The following is a 19,951-nucleotide window of genomic DNA, read 5'->3' on the forward strand; positions in this document are numbered from 1 at the left end:
AAGCTGAGCCAAGTCTTCCACCAAATACCCAAATTTTTAAATAGAGCTTAAATTTAAAGCTTTGAGTATTCACAAATTATAAGGATCCCAAGATGTTTTGTCATCTTTATGTTGCTTTGTGTTTTACTTTTCCCTTCCCTCCCAGAGATAAATTTTATAGGCTCATAAAATTATAGCTTTTTATAGCTGGAAATGGCTTTGTTTTGCAAATGAGGAAACCCGGGGCCTAGAAACTTTAAATGAACCACGGGGTCTGGCGGCTGCTTTGTCAATTTACATGTTTGCTTTCTCTTGTCTTACTGTGTCCTACAAAGACTGCTGAAAGGGGCAGCTCTGGTGACTGAGACTGCAGAAAACCCTTAGTCAGACATTCTCTCCCAACTTCTTATTTCATATGGTGCCTTGGGACCTATAGAATCATGATTCATGCATGTTTTTAAGATTTTGGATGGATCCATTTCCAACTGAGGTAAACCATGCAGAACTACCACAGCAGTACATAATTTCAAAAATAGGTAGAAGGGAGAGAATACAGGGCCATACAAATAAAAGAATTAGAAGGGCATCTTAGAGATTCAAGAAAATAATAGTTTTTAAAAATTTAGCCAGCAGAGTGGTGGTAGCCAGATATATGAGTGAATAATCTTTATTTAATGTTAAGGAAATTGCTGAATCAACTAAAAATTAATGGCAAGGGGCTTTTGCCCACAGCAGGGAAGGAGAGATATTGTCAGTACCGAACACTCTAAACAGAATATCCTAAACAACAAAAAAAATCCCTTTATTTTCTTATAGTTTAGGCTTCATAGGAAACCTAGGAAACTAACAACCGAGAACTTAAAACAAGGGGTTGAGACGGAATTTGCAGACACTCCCACTGCCATAGCTTCCTGCTTTAAAATTCTACTCACATGTTGTAACTTCCTCTGTCATCAAAACTGCAAACAATTCAATGTATTTGGTCACTTGGTTGAAATTTCTCCAGCATCAAGGTGCCGGGTATGGCTTTAGGTGATATAAGGATTAGAAAAACGAGTAAGACAAGGATTCTCCCCGAAAAATGCTCCTAGTTTAACCAGGTGATTAGACAGGTGCACAAAGATTTATATTGCAAGGTAGACGCTGATAAGTACAATGAAAAGAATGGCAATGAGCAGATCACTTTTGCCTGAAGGACAGTTAGAAGGACTTCATGGAGAGGGGGGCAATTGAGCAGGGTCAGATGGATTGTTAGGGCTTTAAATATGCAGAGATAGGGACAAAGATAGGGAAAGGCAGAGAATGGACAGAAAACTGCAAATTGAACTCGTGTGAAGGGTGGGTAACTGGCAGCGCACGAAACAGACTGGAAAAGTGAACTGGGGGTTAGAGTTCAGAACACTTTTAATGTGCAATTAAAGAATTCAAAATGATGGAATCAAGAGGCTTCTAGAAGATACCAAGCTTTGTGAGAAGGAAACTGGCACCAAGAGAAGAGCACTGGTGGTCTGGCAGCTGTGTACGGGATGAATCCGAGAGCCAGTCGAGCAGAGGAGGCAGGGAGACCAGCTAGGAGAGCCCTGTGCAACAACTGTCTGCCTGAGATAGAACGAGCATCTGAACTAGTGTTGACTGTGAGGAGGACGGGAGCATGAGAGACGTTCCGAAGTCAGAATGGAGGGGACAGCCTGTAGGGGTGAGCAGGTGCGAGGACCCAAAGATGACTGTGCAATTACATCCAACTGTGCATCTGGAGAAGAGTGTGAGGGAACATAACAGTCAGCAGTTTGCAGCTTCTATGTATACTGAAGGAAGAGCAGAGAACACCAACCATTATGATTGCGAAACCAAGCCTATATCACTGAGGTGAGCGGCTATCAGTTCTGTATTTCCCAATTCCATATCTATAGGTACAGAGGACTCCAACTAGAGGAAAACCAGAAAGAAGGAAGAGTGATATAGTCTCAGATTCCCTCGTGTTCTAGAAGGTTCTGACCCCTTTGGCCTTTCCCTTCACTGTTCAGGGGTCAGGGCTCTAACTGGACCACACTATCACCCTGTTCCTGTCTTCCCTGGACTTTCAGGACTCATCACTGCTTTGAAACCAAAAACAAACTGACTTTTATTTCATTCTCTCAAGCTCAGACTCCCTGGACCTTCCAGTGTGACACGTAAGGAATGCAGTGAACCTGGCTGTGTTATTGTGTGCAAGCAAGAAGGTGGGATAGAGCCTTCCAGGCCCATTCTTCCTCCCAGGGAAAGCAGATATTCATAGTGACCTTTTGGAGACAGTGTCCCTATTTTGTTTTCAAATGGAAGAAAGTGACAAATAGTGGCTATTTAAGTTGATCTGAGAGGAGGTCAGGGTCACCTCAGGATATATTTTGGCCAGGTGGGTCCTTGAAGAGCCCTCGACTCATAGCCATTTAGTCCAGCTGTAGGAAAGGCCAGCCTGGACTTGTACCCCCTGGGTGCCCTCACACCATCCCCCTCCCCAGTATTTTCAATACTCAAGAGTGACAAAGTACAACCATCTTTTTTCTGACATGGCATTTGATTAAGACACAATTCATAAAGAGAACCCCGTATGAACACGTGGACATTTGATCACAAAGCACTCCACATATTTATGGATGTGTCCTGAGCAGTGCTGGCCACCCGGCTCAGGCTGCTGCCTTGGGAGCAGAACATGCCCTTTAGGATGCTGATTCAGCTGTTCCTCCACAGTCAATTTCCTGCTGAAGGTTTAATAACTCCCTGATGATAAAAAAAATCTCAGGTATTAAACTCGGCATAAATACTATTTAAAGTCAAAACAGCCGCCTCAATTCAAGAGGCGGGGACAAGAGAGGAGACAGAATAGGTTAGGTGGAAATGATACCCAAATTCTGTTTACACTGCTGCGTGGTCATCTTTTAAACCACCTTAGAAATAAGCTGAGGTGAACTGGAAAGTCGTTGGTTGTTGAGATTTCCAAAGGCAGCATTTCAGGAAGGCTGTGAGGGCTGAGACTAGAGAAAAAAGAGAAAGTTCTTCTTCCTTCCCTGGCACTCTAAGATCCCGGGGTTACCCCCTGGGCTGTGGAGGTGCCTCTGTGGGAGCATTCGGCCTGCAGGAGAGGAGTTGGAACGTGCTCCCTGCTGACTGCGGTGGGGAACACGAGATCCCCAAACCTCTGCCACACAGCGCCCTGCCCTACGGCTCCCCTCCTCAGCAGTCGCCGTATCCCCTGGGTTTGGGTAAATGCCACGGTGTTACCTCCTCTCTGCGTAGTGCACTTTTTCTGCTACAAGAGACTGTAAGGATTGGGCTTTCCCACAGCTTTGGAAATACATACAGTTGGCAGGGCAGTGGCTGCTCTCTGTGCAATTAGAGAAATGTGCGCCCTCTGGAGGATCAGTTACTAAAGGGCATCCCATGCATTGGGCCAGCCAAGTGGGGCAAGTGCCGACTCCTGTCTCCTTGTGCAGGAGCCCTTGTGCAGGGCCTACGACAGACACGTTTACCAGCATAACCGCAAGGGCGGTTCTGAGGGCAGAAGCTTCTTATGACAACATTTGAATATTCTATGGATCAAACATAGCTCCTCAAACTTAATTACTTACAAAAAAAAAAAAAAGCCTAGTGCATCACATCCCATTGTTCAGCCTGTCCCCTGCCATGCCTCTCACAGAGGAGGCTGTAAGATGCTACTTTTGAAATAGCCATTCTTATTTCGCTATGTAAAGGCCACAGGGAGTACTGTTCCTGGGTACTTTATTTTATTTACTTTAACAGGATATTAATTTGTGGCCCAGGCATTAACATTGAAAACTTGAAATATGCAAGAGGTAGTCCAAACCCAAACACCCAACATGAGTTATTGGTGTTTAATTACGGAGGCAGTTAAATAGTGCTGTAAACGAGTTCATCTCTGATTGCAGCCATAACCCATGCAGTTTGGAACTGAAAGAAGGGATGATAGAAGGTAGGCAATATAACATGAGAACGTCCATGAGTTGATTTTAATTGGTAAACTGGCATATATAGTGATAACTCTTTGGTCTGTCCACCACATTAGAATTTAAGGAAAGTGCATAAAATTACAGGAGCATATAATTGGTGTACTAAACTCATTTTCTTATGTTATCACAGCTGGCGTCTTCAGGTTATTAAAAGCCTTTAAACCAGTCATCTTCAAAGAGATCTAATTGTCAATATGGTCTTTATACATTATTCCTGTTAGCACAGAGCAGAAGAGATATAAACAGGCACTAAAATCTGCACAAATTTTCTGGGCACACCTTTCTTATTTCAAGTTCATGGAAGATCAGTAAATGTTAATGAGGATAAAAACCAGTCTTTAGATCCTGGTTTTACTCATTCAATGCACAAGGCAACCAACCCATAAAGGATAAATTATTAACATTATAACCTGAATAAGACTTTTAAAAAGAATTAGTTCATTAGTTCCAGGAAGTTCTGTGATCCTTTTGTGTATAGGTGGCCCTACAAAAAGTACTGTTTCCCAAGGTATAAATGATATATTAGAACCAAAAAAAAAAAAGCTTAGGTTCTGACATTCTTGGATGAGCAATTCTATGTTGTTTCCCCTACTTATTCTGGCTGGAAAATTCAGGGACACTTCTAGAAAGGTTTTCACACTCTAATCACCATTCTCCCATCCAACACCACACACCCCTCAAGGAGATTTTTCCAAACAGGAGAAATAGGGTTAACAGAACAAAACAAAACAAAAACAAAAACATCCTCTCCCTCTCCAATGGCATTCTAGAATAGGAAAAGAAATTCCAAAACACGGAGGGGTGTGAAATAGGAAGACAAGATATGAGGAAAGGTGAGGTGGTATCGGCCTAGCATTAATGATTATTAATAATGATTATTAAAGATTCACTACAGGTTTATTTTATATGAAATCTATGTTCCTTTAGGCCACACCACCTAGGAGTACAAGTGGTAGTGAATTGAAAGTAATTAATAGTGCATATCATAATCTCCAATATTATAGGATCTCCCTCTCTCCTACTTATTTCTGGGAGTTTTCAGGGTATACCTTACTTGTCCTTAAGATGTGACCACTCAGCCTGCATTGATTCCTTCAGCCTCTGCTGGTCACACCTGTAGGAAGGTGCCCGGCCTCTGATCCAGAGTGATGCTTCCCTCCATTGGGCTGCTGCTTTCTGTTGCGTGCTGTTGACACTCTGGAAGTCTTGTGCTCTCGGGGGCATGTAGTGCACTGAAACCAAACTAAAGTCCACGCCTTCTGTGTCCACTAATGTTCTTAGTTGAGAATGTGAGTCCATGGGAGGCTGGCGTGAGAGACAAATCCAAGGGACAAACCCCATGCTGAACTTGGAATCATCCAGAAACTGAGGCCTGTGGTCTCACTTTCCATCAGGAAGAGTTCTTGACTCAGAAGCCCTCTTAGTCTCTCATGTAAACGAAACACATTGCACTGGTCTTCCAGACACGTCTGAATCCCGGATGCGGCGCAGCTTAGGTTGCAGCTGGAGTCTGACTGGTGTACGCACGTGTTTGACCTCCAGATCCTTTTCAGCACTAGAGGATGGAATCGTTTTCTTCCCAAACTCTGGCTTCATCTCTGAATCACTGATCACTATCCCGGTCCCAGCTGGGCATGACCCAATACATTGAGACTCAGCCATCCTTTAACTCATGAAATCCCATGAATAACTCTGATTCTAGATTTCAAATTACTGTACTTGTTAAAAAAATTATCTCTGCTAAAGAAACTACTGCAGGTAGCAAAGGTTACAATATACCTGAATGTCAGCATGGTTTGTCTGCATATATTAGTCAAAACAAAGCATTTATTTACTGTTATTTAGCTACAATGTTAGGAAACTGCCATTGCACACACTCTAGTGTGAAATTTCAGTATGTAAATACTTTTCGGTGTCTCTGTGCAGGATTATTTTAAGCCCACTACATTTTAATGTTATTGCTGCAGTTATAAGATATCAGCTACCAACTATGATAACGTTTTATACACTTTATATTTCAAGAAAAAAAGCCATTAGGTTAAAATTATCTACTATATCTCAATTACATTGTAATAAGATATTTGCTAATATCTTTCAGGATAAAATTGGGAATAAATCAGTTAAGTTAATAATCTTGATAATTTTAAGATGAAATAACCCTTTGTTCTCAAATTTAAATACTTTATATTTTTAGTATGTTTGTAAGCTAACAATAGAAAAACGTGGCAAATTCCAATACAGTGGTGTTTTCTTCACTCTAAGCAAAGAATTAAAACTGAATATAGGGCAATACCTTCAGATTGTGGACAAGCTATTGGTTTTGGCCTGCTATAGCTCTGGGCATGGCCCATCAAATAGCCCTGCAGTCATATTTAGTCCGTTGTGAGCTTTGCCGTCTTTCTCCCTGCCTGCCCCTTCCTTCTTTTAGCCGTGATGATAATTATAATAACAGTAAAAATAGCAAAATATTTATGGGAAGTAATTTTTATAAATAGGATTTCCAGCAAACTGAACTTTATTAGTTAAAGTAAAGAAGCTTTAAATATTTTTGATGGAAATATTTATAACATATAATATAAAATATAAAAATTATATATAACGCTGTTTTAACATTTTCTTAATGAATAATTGTTTTGAGTTATAGAACACTGATGGCTTTTGAATTTATTTAGTCATTCAGTCATTCATTCAACAAGTATTTATTGAATGCTACTATGTTCCAAGAGCTGTAAAGGCAGTAGAGATAGAGCAGTGAACAAAACATGCAAAAAGCACAGCCCCAATGGCGCTCAGATTCTAGCCAGTATGGATGATGTTCATCTCTACAACAAGGTGGCCCTGACTGCTGTGGTTTGGTTGTTCCGTCTCCTTCCTCTGCCATCAGCTGTCACCTCTTGCTGACACCATGTCTCTCCTTCTGAACTGGGTCACTATCGCAAGTCTTTTCCTAAGCCTCTCTCCAGGCCAATAAGAAACCACATCCAAGCAGCTCACTGTATGCCCACCACAGATGTGCTGCTCTCTGCCCTTCCGAGCAGTTCCCTCATCCCTACTCTGAGTTTGGGGTCTTCCCTGTTTCCTTTCTGTATTAGTGTGACTCAACTCTAATGATCTGATTCATTTATCAGGCCCAAAGGGCTCTGTGCCATTTTTCCTGGGATGACAAATGCATCTATGTGCAAATGAAACTCTTAGAAGAGTGGTCCTCATCAAGTGTTATTACATACAAATATTACAATACAAAACATCATCTTTCTTATGGTCGTGGTAGCTTGCCTGACAATTCTCTGAACCTCCACAAAAACTTATAAAAGCAGACACCAAAACTTTCAAAAGGGAGGAAAATCAGTTTCACCATGCTCCCATGTTTGACCATGGCTGGTTAGAAGTACAGGGAGAGGAGTAAGAATTCTGAGCTGTCTTTAAGGGAATGGTGGTGACTAAGGTGAAAAGGAGTATCTAAGGCTCATTCACAGACTCATTAGATGTCGGAGCTGAAGCAGCAGTGAAGCATGGTGGTTAAGAACTCCAGTTCCAGGGCCTGATTGCCTGGCTATACCCCTTACAATCATTTGATCTTGGCCTGTCTACTCAACATCTCTGTACCTCAGTTTACTCATCTGTAAATAGCATGTACTTCACAGGATTACGAGACTGAAATGAATTAATACAGGTAAAGTGCTTTGTACTGTGCCTGGTCCATAATAAGCAGCACTTGGTAAATGTTAGCTATTATTATCCTAATCTCTTCACTTATTTATTTATTTGTTTTGTGAGGAGATCAGCCCTGTGCTAACATCTGCCAATCCTCCTCTTTTTTTCCTTTTTTGCCGAGGAAGACTGGCCCTGGGCTAACATCCGTGCCCATCTTCCTCCACTTTATATGGGATGCCACCACAGCATGGCTTGCCAAGCAGTGCGTTGGTGTGCGCCCAGGATCCGAACTGGCGAACCCCGGGCTGCTGCGGCGGAGCGTGCCCACTTAACCGCTTGCGCCACTTGGCCAGCCCCTCTTCACTTATTTTTACAGATGAAAATATAGGCCCTAAGATTCTTTTGTTGTTGTTTGGTTGGTTGGTTTTTGCTGAGGAAGATTCACCCTGAGCTAACATCTGTTGCCAATCTTCCTCTTTGTTTTTTTTTTTTTCCTTAAGGAAGATTCGCCCTGAGCTGACATCTGTGCCAATCTTGCTCTATTTTGTATGTGGGGTGCCACCACAGCATGGCTGATTAGTGGTGTATGTCTGTACCTGGGATCCAAACCCGTGAACCTAGGCCACAGAAGCGGAGCACACCGAACTTAACCACTATGCCACGGGGCCGGCCCCTAACCCCTAAGATTTTAAATGAACAGTTAGAGATAAAACCAATGCCAAAACCAGGCCTTGATTCTCACTGTGTAAAATATTACACAGATTTTTTCCTGATATCCTGCTTACTTAACAAAGGGAAAGAAATAAATACTAAACCATTTAAACAATCATGAAGGGGCTACTCAGTTATATAAACACTATAACGGAAATATCCAAACACACCTTTGTCCAGTTCTATTCCCCCAACAGCCAGGGGGCAGGACTAATTCCACAGAGGCCAGAGACGAAGGGTCAGACAGCCACGGGAAGTTTAACTGTATGCACTAATAGGGCACCATTTGCTTCCTTACCTTAAACTTGTCAACTTCAGCTTTTGAACATGTCGCATGGTATGATAGCACCTGATGCGGGAGAAAAGGAAAAAAAACTTTAGTAACTAGACATGACTCTACTTTCTGAAATTCTCCTGGCTTAAAAATAAACTTTGCTCATGTATATCACCTTGACATAATAGTGGATTTTAATGCACAACAAGAAATTTCCAATAACAGTCTGTGACACAGACTGTCATCTGTGCAATTACAGTGGAATCTATTATAATGCTGAACAGAACTACAGCCTGCATTAAAGGCTAAGTATTTTATACCAGGATGTTTTTATAGGTAGTTATTTTATCAAAGGGACATGATGTGGCTCAAGGCCACAGTTCCCAAAGGATGTGAATACTTATCCTGTGAAATGCTCTGGAACATAAATAAATAAAAAGGTGTTGTGTGTGTGTGTGCGTGCGTGTGTGTGTGTGTACCATGGCAGACACCGTAGACTGCTGACTCAACTTCCATCTCTGGTCTATTCTCACTTCCCTGTTTTTATTATATAGGAAAGATTATATTGTCATGCTCAACTATCTGCAACGCTTTTTGTAACAGGATTATATTTCCCTGCCCTATTGACATCAGCCTTAGTATATGACTTGCTTTAGCCAGTGGAATGTGGGGGAAAGTGACAGACGCCATTTTTGAGCAGCGTCTTTAAGAGCCATCACTTGGTTCTGCCACCCCCCCCCCACCATGGGAAACGCATGGCCCTGAGAGGGGCTGCTCTCAGCCTGGGCCCCCAAATGAAGAAGATGCATTGAACAGAGCCACAGTCAACCCGCAGCTGATGACATGTCACATGAGCAAGAAATCAACCTTTGTGGTTTATCACCACATCATAACTTACTGATAAGGGGCCGATCTTCCTCACTAAAAAAAAAAAAAAAATCAAAAAACCGATCCCTAGGCTCTCTAGGGGTCATGTGGGGTGGCCATGTGAGATTCCTCTGGTCAACGAAATATAAGTGGAGTGTTGAGGTTGCCTCTTTCCTTTCCTTTTTCTTCCTCCCTGGAAAACATTCATAAGGCCTGGAGGTGCAGCAAAATCTGCTGTCTATGAGGAGACAACCATGAGTATGAATGGCAGCTTGTTATGGACAGTAGAGCAGAAAGGGAAAAAGAAATGAGTGTGGCCCTGGACTGCCCTGCCCCAGACTTCTTGTTATGTGGGACAAGTAAACATACACTTGCTCAAGTCAGTACTGGTATGTTATAAGGCATATCTACATATATATGTACACACACATATAATGCAACATGTTATATATTTTATGCTACCAATCCCATTCTTTATCTATAGAAATCCCCCAAAAATACATCTGGGAAATGCTAAATCCCTCTTCAACTACCATCCATAGAGAATCACAGTGCACATTTGGCTCTGAAAAGTAAAGTAACATGTTTTATCTTGTTAAACTCAGCATTTCCCAAATCTAATTAGCCACAGAACTCCCTTTTAGGTGATATATTAATCTAGTAACATTCCAAGCTAATAACCTATTGACTAAGAACTTTGAGAAATGCTGACCCAAGGTATGTATGTACCATCTGTGTGATAGAAGTCGGGCCACGATGGAGGCAGTGTCTCACAGTGGTTAGAACAGCCTCTAAAGCCAGACTTCCAGGGCGCCACTGCTTCCTAGCTGTGGGAGTTTCTGTGGACAAGTGTCTTAATCTCTTTGGGCCTCATTTGTAAAATGGTATAATGTTAATAATATACAGGCATCTCCTGCTTAACATCAGTAATCTATTCTTGAAAATAAGAGATTCCACCTGAAAACACCAACAGAGAGCCTGTTTTCCATTATTTTTAATTGCAAAAAATTGTAATGCATCATAAGACCTACAACCACTTTCTAAAACTTAACAAAAATGCAGTAAAATTCATATGTATGTATTAAACAAAAAATGTTAGATTATAAATTGCATTGTGTTACTTTCTGATCATAAGCAACATAGTTCTTAACAAAAAGTTGCTTTATATGCAGTGGTATCTTTTCTTCCTGTAAACACTTTAATCACTCACTTCTTTTCCCATAGTTTTCTCAACACTTTTTTATCTTTGGGAGGGGACTCGTTGTCAATACTAAGCAAAAACAAGAGCTAAATATTAGTGGCATGGTGGTGACATGTTCAGGACAAGTTGCCTTTTTCAATGCCAGCAACAACTGAGATGCACACCCTCATTGTTCAATTCCTTGTGGTTCTCAAAGTGTCTACACATGATTTAGACGTTATTTAGACCAAGGCTATCTGGAATGTAAATCAAAACATTTCCCACACCTCATTTTGTTTAAAAAAAATTATACAGAGTTTCAGGGACATAAATGTAATTTTTTCCTAATATAAACAAAGGCACAAAAATGTATTGAGAGATAAATATGTTCTATGAGGTTTGGTTATTAAAAACCAAGAGATTTTCTACTAGGAAAACTCTGTGGTGTGGGCCTGTACTTCATTCACACAGTTCTTAGGAAGATTAATAAATACATGTCGAATATCTGGCACAAAAATAATCAGCTTATACTTATTGTATTAATATTCAATTACAATTCTACCATATAAATATTTGGCAGGGCATTATGTCATCATATTATTATCTTCATTGTCTCATAATTATTAACAGGAGTTTTGCAACGCAAAAATAACCAAATTGGTTTTGTTCTTTTGGTTTGGTTTTACTATGGCAAACTTTAATTTGGCAGTAATCTTATGAAAATTTCTTATCACTTACAAGTCTTTTTGCACATTCAATCTTCAAAATTTACCTTTATTTACTTTAAAAAATATCCATAAAAACTCAAGCTGAAATTCTGCCACCAGGTGGTGCTTAGCCAGGCTTTTAGTATTTAAGGCATACTTTCTACTCCCCTTGTTTAAATCAACTTTTCCCATTTCCTTTATCATTAAAAAAACAAACGATTAACTCCACTGAATTGAAGCTCTTTGAATCAGTGAAGCAGACCATCACTACAGATTAGGACTTTTCGTCCACTTAAAATACTCTTTCATTTAGTTTGTTATTATTGACTTGTAGGTCTTTGTAATTTTAGGTACAAGTCCTCTGTCAGGTGTGTATTTTGAAAATATAGTCTCCCAGTCTTTGGCTTTTCTATTAATTTTCTTCCTTGTTTTGTTTTGTTTTTTCGTCGTGAAAGGATTCCCACCATCTAGTTAGTTAACACATCCATCACCTCACATATTTATCTTTTTTTTGGTGAGAACAGCTAAGTTTTACTCTCTTAGCAAATTGCAATTATATAATACAGTGTTATCAACTATAGTCACCATATTTTACATTAGATCCTCAGATCTTATTCATCTTATAGCTGAAAGATTGTACCCTTTTATCAACCCAATTTTCTTTTAATGTGTCTTTTAATGATCAAAAGTTTTCAATTTTGATCAAATGTAATTTGTCAATTTTGTTTACTGTTACTGTTTTGTGTGTCCTTTCTAAGAAATTTTGTCTACCCTAAAGTTGTAAATATATACTGTGCTGTCTTCTCAAAACTTTATACTTTTATCTTTTATGTTTAGGTCTATGATACGCCTGAAATTAAATTTGTGTATGATGTGAGATTAAGACTTTCATGAAATAAATGCCTTGGTTACTTTGTCATGATTCTTAAATTTTCCAGGGCCGTAACATGGAGCCAAATCCCCTTGGGAGTTCGTTCTCAGATTTTAAGTGTCTCTACTATTAATCTCTACTATTAATCTATTAAGTCCATAGGAATTTATTTATTCTATCTAATTTGACCAAATTAACAATAAGGAAGATTTTGGTTTTACCTTTTGAATCTTTTTGTTCTGAGAGTTCTTATTTCCCTTTGTAGAATCCTGAGAACCAGTAAACGGAGCAGAGGAGCAGCCTCACACAAGAATTTTTCAACCACCTGCTCCTGAGAGAGTACAGCCCCTTGTGGATGAGCAGAGAGGAATCATCAGCTAGCAAGAGTGCCTTGTTCCTGCAGGAGTAGGCCCTTTGGTAAACCGCAGTCTGGGAGGATGTAGTACTGTCCCTTCTAAGACAAACAGATCCTTGAGTCCTGCTACAGAATACTCTGATTTTCTCCTTCCAAGCAGTTTCTGCAGTTTGGTCCTAAAGGATTTCCTGGGATGTGTTCAGGAAGGTGGTGGTGTTTCATTGCTCCCGTTTACTCTCAGGGTTTGCTTCACACAGAGGACAGCAGTGAGAACTCAGCAATGTCTGTACCACTTTCATGTATACTATCGATGTGGCCATCAGGCCATTCTGACTACATATAAATACACAACAGTGAGTTTGCTTAGCTCCTAGCTTCTCATTGTTGCAAAACCTCTGATCAAATGTGATCACCTCACTATTTTCAGCAGGCATCTACAAACGCTGTGGAGGACACACAGGACATTTCCTCATCACCTATGGTCACCAATCATGTCCCATTCACTCCTCGACCTGCATCAGTACCCCACTAAAACAGCTTGTGTCAAGGTTTCCAATTGCTTGCTGCCAAATCCATGGAGAGGTCTGCAACTGCCCTTCACAGCAGTACTGACCCCAGGTTGTCACTCTTGTCTTTTTTGGAAAGTCTCCTCTCTGGGCTTTCATAACACCACACTGTTTTGGTTTTCATCCTATTTTTGTTTGTTCTTTCTCTATTTTCTTTATTGGCCCCTCCTCCTCTACCTTAACTCTAAATGTAGAAGTCTGTGGGCTCAGTCTCTCCTTCAGCGATGTCACACACTCTCATGGCTTTATACATCATCTCTGTGTTGACAAATTCCAAATTTAGCCCTAACCTCTCCTTGAGCTTCAAAATCACATATCCAATTGCCTGCAACACTAACTTCCTACTTGGTCAACTCACTGGCATCTCAAACCTAACATGTCTAAACACACATGTTGATTTTCCCATAGGTAGTAGGCAGAATGATGCTCCCTCTCCCTTCAAGATGTCCACATCCCTGGGGCTGGCCCGGTGGTGTAGTGATTAAGTTTGCGGGCTCCGCTTTGGGGGCCCGGGGTTCGCAGGTTTGGATCCTGGGCGCGGACCGACACAACAATCATCAAGCCATGTTGTGGAGGCATCCCATATACAAAATAGAGGAAGATGGGCATAGACATTAGCTCAGGGCCAATCTTCCTCAGCAAAAAGAGGAAGAATGGCAACGGATGTTAGCTCATGGCCAAGCTGCCTCACAAAAAAAAGAAAAAAAAAGATGTCCACATCCCAGTCCTTGGAATCTATGAATATGTTTATGTTACTTGCAAAAGAGAATTAAGGTTGCTGATGGAATTAAGGTTTCTAATCAGCTAATGTTGGGATGGGAAGATTATCTTGGATTATTTAGGTGGGTTTAACATAATCACAGAGCTCCTTATAAGTCAAAGAGGAAAGTGGGAGAGTCAGAGTCATAGTGATGAGATGTGAGAAAGACCTGACCCACCGTTGCTAACTCTGAAAATGGAAAAAGGCCACCAGCCAAGGAATGCAGGTAACCTCCAGAGACTGGAAAGGCAAGGAAACGGACTGTCCTCTAGAACCTCCCCTAGAAGGAACGCAGTCCCGTCCACACTCTACTTTTTGCCCAAGGAGACCCATTTCAGACTTCTGACCTCCAAAACTTTAAGATAATAAATGTGTTGTTTTAATCCTCTAAACTTGTGGTAATTTGTTACAGAAGCCATAGGAAACTAATGTCACAAATCTGTTTCTCTCCCAGTCTTCCCCAGCTCCACAAATGACACTCCATCCAATCAGTTGTTTAAACCAGAAACCTGAAGGTTATCCTTGATTTTTCCCTCCCTCTTTCCCTCACATTGAATCCATCAGAAAAACATGTCATTTCCACGCCTATATTTTGACTCTTTCTTCTACTGTTATCACGACCCGGGTCCAGTCCACCATTCTTTCCCACTTGGGCTCCAGCAATACCTCTCCACTTCTAACATCAGCCAGAGTAATATTTAAGAAATATAAATCAGATCTTGCCATTCCCCAGCTGAAAACTCATCAGTGGCTTCCCATTACATTTAGAATAATATCTATATCCCAACAATGACCTGACACGTCCTGCACCATCTGGCCCTTGGCACCCTCTTAAACTGCCCTGCATGCTGTGCACTCTCTCTTCTACATACTCCAGCCACACTCACCTCCTTTTGGTCTTTCTATACACCAAGCTCTTTTCTACCTTAGAGCCTTCCTCTCCCTCATCACCTGGTTGGTATTTTCATCCTTCTGAAATTAGGTTTAATATCAGTTCTTCGATGAGGTTTTCCCCTACCACCTTGAGAAACCACCTCATTCACCATTATTTTCTGAGTTAACAGGCTGTTCCTTCACACCACTTGTCACAGTTGGAGTTAGTTGTTAGCTTGTTCATCACCTGCCTCCCCCACTAAACTGTAAGCACCATGAAGGCAAGGATCAGATCTGGTTTTGGTCACCAAAGTATATCTTGTCCCTAGGAGTATACCTGATACTTAATAGGGACTCAGTAAATATTTTACAAATCAAGGAATAAAAAATAAAATGATTTTAAAAGAAAAGAACTTCTCCATTTCCCATATGCTTCACTGCTTGTATTATAAGTGGCCTTAATTGATGCCTTTTCCTCAATGAATTCATAATACGTCTTAGAGCATAAACTGAGCAGTGTAGGTAAGGTTGCCAGATTTAGCAAATAAAAATATAGGACATCCAATTAAATTTGAATTTCAGGTCAACAATTAATATTTTCAATATCTGGGATATACTTATACCAAAAATATTATTCGTTGTTGATCTGAAATTCAAATTTAACTGGGTGTCTTGTTTCTTTACCTCTCTCCAAATTAAGAAAGCTGGAAACAAATATGGAAAACTCTAAGCCACATCACAAAATATTCATATTCCTTCCCCCACCCTCACCCCACAACATCTCCCAGTGACTTCTTCTCCACAGTATTTTATCTGGCAAACCAACAAATGCCTCGAGTCTGAAATATTTTCAGCAATGCCAAATAACCTCATTAATCTAAGATCTGTGATAAATCTGTGGATGCCATTGAAGGAAATATGACAAAAGTAATTCCTGATTACTTTTAGCACAGCCAATACTCAAAAGAGAATCATTTTATATATATATATTACATACACAAGAGTAATGATATATCACCATATGATAAGATATGATATATCACCATATGGCACAGCTAATGACTAGAAATCAGGCAAATTTCTATAGCTGAGAATAAAACTTAACAAATTAAAGAATTACATTTTTAAACTACTACTGTCAAACCCTGTTGGATAAATTAAAGCTTCCTCCATGATTCCAGGCTATATTAATTTTATAAGAATTCCCTAAGCTGTATATTTCATAGGAAGGATCTAGGTATACCATCCATTTTTGAGTAATAATATCTTTGATCGAGTAAAAAAGCTTTAATTGAATGCATCATAATAGTTTTGGAGAAAGAAGTATCTGCAAATCTTAATTATATAAATATTTTTTCTGTGAGGAACACTGTTAGGTTAGGAGAGTTTAGTCATAACATACACACTCTTAAATTTTTTTGACAACGAAATAAAATTTGTATAAAGCTTACATACAAAAGTAAACAGTTGATCCACAGAACACTTGACAAACATTAAACTTTCACAAGAAAATTTCTATCCCAAGAAGATTTATCTTTTGTGTCTGTATTAATTTAGAAAATATTTTAAAGTAAAAACTAGTGACTGAGTTTTGTTGGTGAGCTCTAATTTAAGAAATCTTTATATTGCCAACAGTAAATCACTACTGGCAAAACACTACCAACTTCAATTAATTTTCGGATTGAACTTGCTACTAGCAAAACAAAAAAAAGCAAGATAAAGCAATTATCATACCCATGAAGGACAGAGTAAAAAAGTCATGTTTTTGTGTCATTTCCACAGCGAGAAAAGACAGTTGACTATATTTCAAAAGAAAAACAATGAGCGGAGCTGCAAAATAGGACTGCTGTATCAAGCCTTGTCCTCGGCCACAGGCGGTCAAGGCCAGAGCCAAATGCTTCTCTTGCAATCCCAGGAACTGCCACTGGGTAGTTGAGGGCAAATCTCTCACATCAGTAGTTTTGAATATTAATTTATTGTGGTTCTGGGCAGCCATTTGCTCCTGAAATGAGAAATGGACCATTACAGATACTGGCTGAAAGGAGCAGAAACTTAAAGAACCACTTAACAGGGAGGAGGAATGCAGACCTCGCTGAGGACCCAGACTGGCCGTCGTGGGCAAAAAAGAGCTGTGTGAATATTTACTGATATGTTTATGGCTCTGGTTGCAAAGTGGCACTTGGAAACTAAGCTGATAATCATAGTTAAGTTAAGCTGATCTGAAGTAAAATCCCAAACAATTTATATTGATGAGCTCCAAAGGAAGAAAGAAGCTTTGCTGTCAGCAGTAGGCCTCCAGCCAAGAATGGTGACAAAATACAAGGAATGAAAAGCCAATTTACTTGGAAAGACCTGACAGAAGTGCCATCTCACTGAGTGAAGAACCTACTCCAGAATTTCTTAACAAGATGATGACAGGCGTCCAAGATATCACTACTGAACAAATGTGTAGAAACTGAGAAATCATCAGTTCCTGCTGTCAAATATTTAAGAAATTGTCTGCTGTGTAATGGAATGAAATGTTCAAAAAGGTACTTCAGATAACTATGTCTGCTGTGTGATCTGTTATCACGACCTTCAGAATATATATGTTATAAAAAATATTTTTAAAAATCTAAAAAGGACTCAAAATTTTTGAATTTAAAAAAGAATAGAAGATATCTGCTGAATCGGGGGTAATAAGTAAAATAATCAATCGTTGGGGTGACTTCAAGATCATCTGCTTTTCAACTACTAAATGCAGGAAAGAAGGGCCACGCTTGTAGTTCATATCAACATATATTTATTATACGTAAGCCATTGTGATAGACATTTTGGGCTTCTTTTTCCCATCCTGGAAAATGAATGTTATTTGAGGCCTCAATATTATTTGACTGCTAGCAGTTGTGTGAAGCACTGTGCTGAAAACGAGGAGCTCAGCAGGGGGTGTGCTGTGACTGACTAACGGCATCTTCCGCTGACACTGGGAGAGAAGAGAGGGGGCATGTGTGCCACGTATTTGCAACCACTGGAAACAGCAGAATACAAGACATGACCCTCTGGAGCAAACACATTCATTCCAGGACCCTATTGACGTGAGAGATACAAAGATGCATTTTGAGAAAATCATAGATGTCTAAATTTAAATGTTTAGGGATATACCTAAAACATAGATGTAATTTTGATTTCCAATTCCATTTTGTATTACGTGAAATTTGTACTGGCAATAAACCTATTAGCTCTGTAGCCAGCCTCTGGTCCTCTGTGATATAAGAAACAGTGACTTTCTCAGGGAAGAGGCTAAAAGTCCTCCACTTGACTAGCAGGACAAATTAGTAGAGGGTATAAGAAACTGCAGTTACAAGAAAGTACCAAGTCCTCACTGAGTCCATCTTATTGGGTGCTTAAAAGAGCCGTCTTGGTTTTGAAAAAACAGGTTTGCTGTTTATATGGAAACAGGAAGAAAATAAAAGCGTCTACCAAATTGTGTTCGGGGGTTGTGAGTAAAAGGAGTTTTCCAAAGAGCTCAGTGTACTGAAATCTACCTTGACAACAATATCACCATATAGGAAGCTTAGACTTCGAGGTCAATGCGAGATCCGCCCATCTTGGCTGGATTCTCTTTTAACTAATCTTATTGACAGAATAGATATGCCATTTTTGCATTTGTTTCATTTAAAAGTATGGAGTTAACCTCCCCAGTGGTTTGAGAGAGCACTCAATTTAGGATGAAAGATGCATTCATTAATTATTCACCCAAAGCAAAGATTTAACCTAATCATTCTATGTCATTACCAGATTAAAATGTTAACATTGGTAATCATACTCCAAATTTCAATCTAATTTTGAAAAGCAAGCCCTTAAAATACTTTCATAATTACAATTACTACCTGTTAGCTAGGATATAATGACAACATTGGCATTCATTTGGTAGCTACCCAAACCATCTTTCACCCTTTGCCCCTAAATTGCTAAACATTGGTACCTGTGCACTTGCCAGAGGATAACATATCTTGTATGATATAGATCCTCAAACTTAACAGATACTCTGCAACTACATCCAAATTATCTCTGGCAGATTAAGAAGGCCACATGTTCTTTGACACTCCTCCCATGAGAGGTGGAGTCTGTGTCCTTTCCCCTTGACTCTAGCTGGGGTTTGCCACTGCTTCACTAATAGCATAATAAGTAATAATAATGTTGTGCCAGTTGCACTGGGCCCAGGCCTTAAGTGACTGGAAGCTTCTATTTGCTGGCCCTTGAAACATTCTCTCTTGTAGCCCTGAACTGCTATGTATAAGGTCTATTTACCCTGTGAGAAGCTCCAGTCACATGGAGAAGCCTGAAGGATGAAACACCAAGTGCAAGAAGAGAGAGGCCAACGAGCACCATGGAGCCACACATATGAGTGAGTGAAGAAGCCATCTTGAAATGCATCCTGCAGCCCCAACCACCCAAGCTGATACCCTGTGGATCAGAGATGAACCTCTTATCTGAGCCCTTTTGGAATTCCTGACCCATAAGATCATGAGCAACATTGTTCTGTGTTTTAAGCCACTGAATTGTGGGATATTTGGTTAAGAAGCAATAAATAAACAAAACTACATCAGCCTTCAGCTGGGATTTGCCACCCTATGCCATCCACAGATTAATGTAATCCAGCTGTCAACTGAAGCTAGTCTTTCAAAATCTAGGTAAGATTGGCTTGAACCCCTAAAACCAAGAAATACTATGGAAATTCAAAGCCTTTTTCAAAATATCTGCAAATTCCTGTCAGGTTTATATTCTTATCTTGTCCTTCAAATTGCTATGTATTCTTGTGCTGTATCCATTATATAATCATTATGCAAAACTGTGAAATTGAAGCCAGGTACCTGAGGGTTACTGTAGATATTCAATAAGAACATGATTGCCTTTTGACCTTGTTATGAGTCTTGTCAATTTGCTGTTCTCTTGTTTAACCTGAGAGGTGACTCGGTCTTGATCTCGAGGATTTGTGACCATTTTGCAGAAGAAAGAGAATGCCTTCAGGGAGGTGTGATTACCAGATGGCCGGCCCCTAGCAGCCAATTGCCCAGAGGCTTATTGGGAGTGACTCCTTTGTTTCTCCAGAGCTCCTCCTGCCAAGCCTCTTAGCTCTGTAAAACCCCCCTGCTTTTGCTCTGGTTAAG

At 40.1% G+C, this 19,951-nt stretch overlaps 1 protein-coding gene across 1 annotated transcript in view; it reads right to left on the reverse strand.

Annotated features, from left to right (window-relative positions):
* Positions 1-19,951, reverse strand: part of LOC131410855 (dual 3',5'-cyclic-AMP and -GMP phosphodiesterase 11A) — a 247,374-nt gene that overhangs the window by 126,430 nt on the left and 100,993 nt on the right. Inside the window, exon 8 of the mRNA XM_058549318.1 lies at positions 8,647-8,697. Coding sequence (XP_058405301.1) covers positions 8,647-8,697 — 51 coding nt within the window. The remainder of the gene's footprint in view (positions 1-8,646; positions 8,698-19,951) is intronic.

This window comes from Diceros bicornis, chromosome 10 (genome assembly GCF_020826845.1).
Source record: "Diceros bicornis minor isolate mBicDic1 chromosome 10, mDicBic1.mat.cur, whole genome shotgun sequence".
Lineage (NCBI taxonomy): Eukaryota > Metazoa > Chordata > Mammalia > Perissodactyla > Rhinocerotidae > Diceros > Diceros bicornis.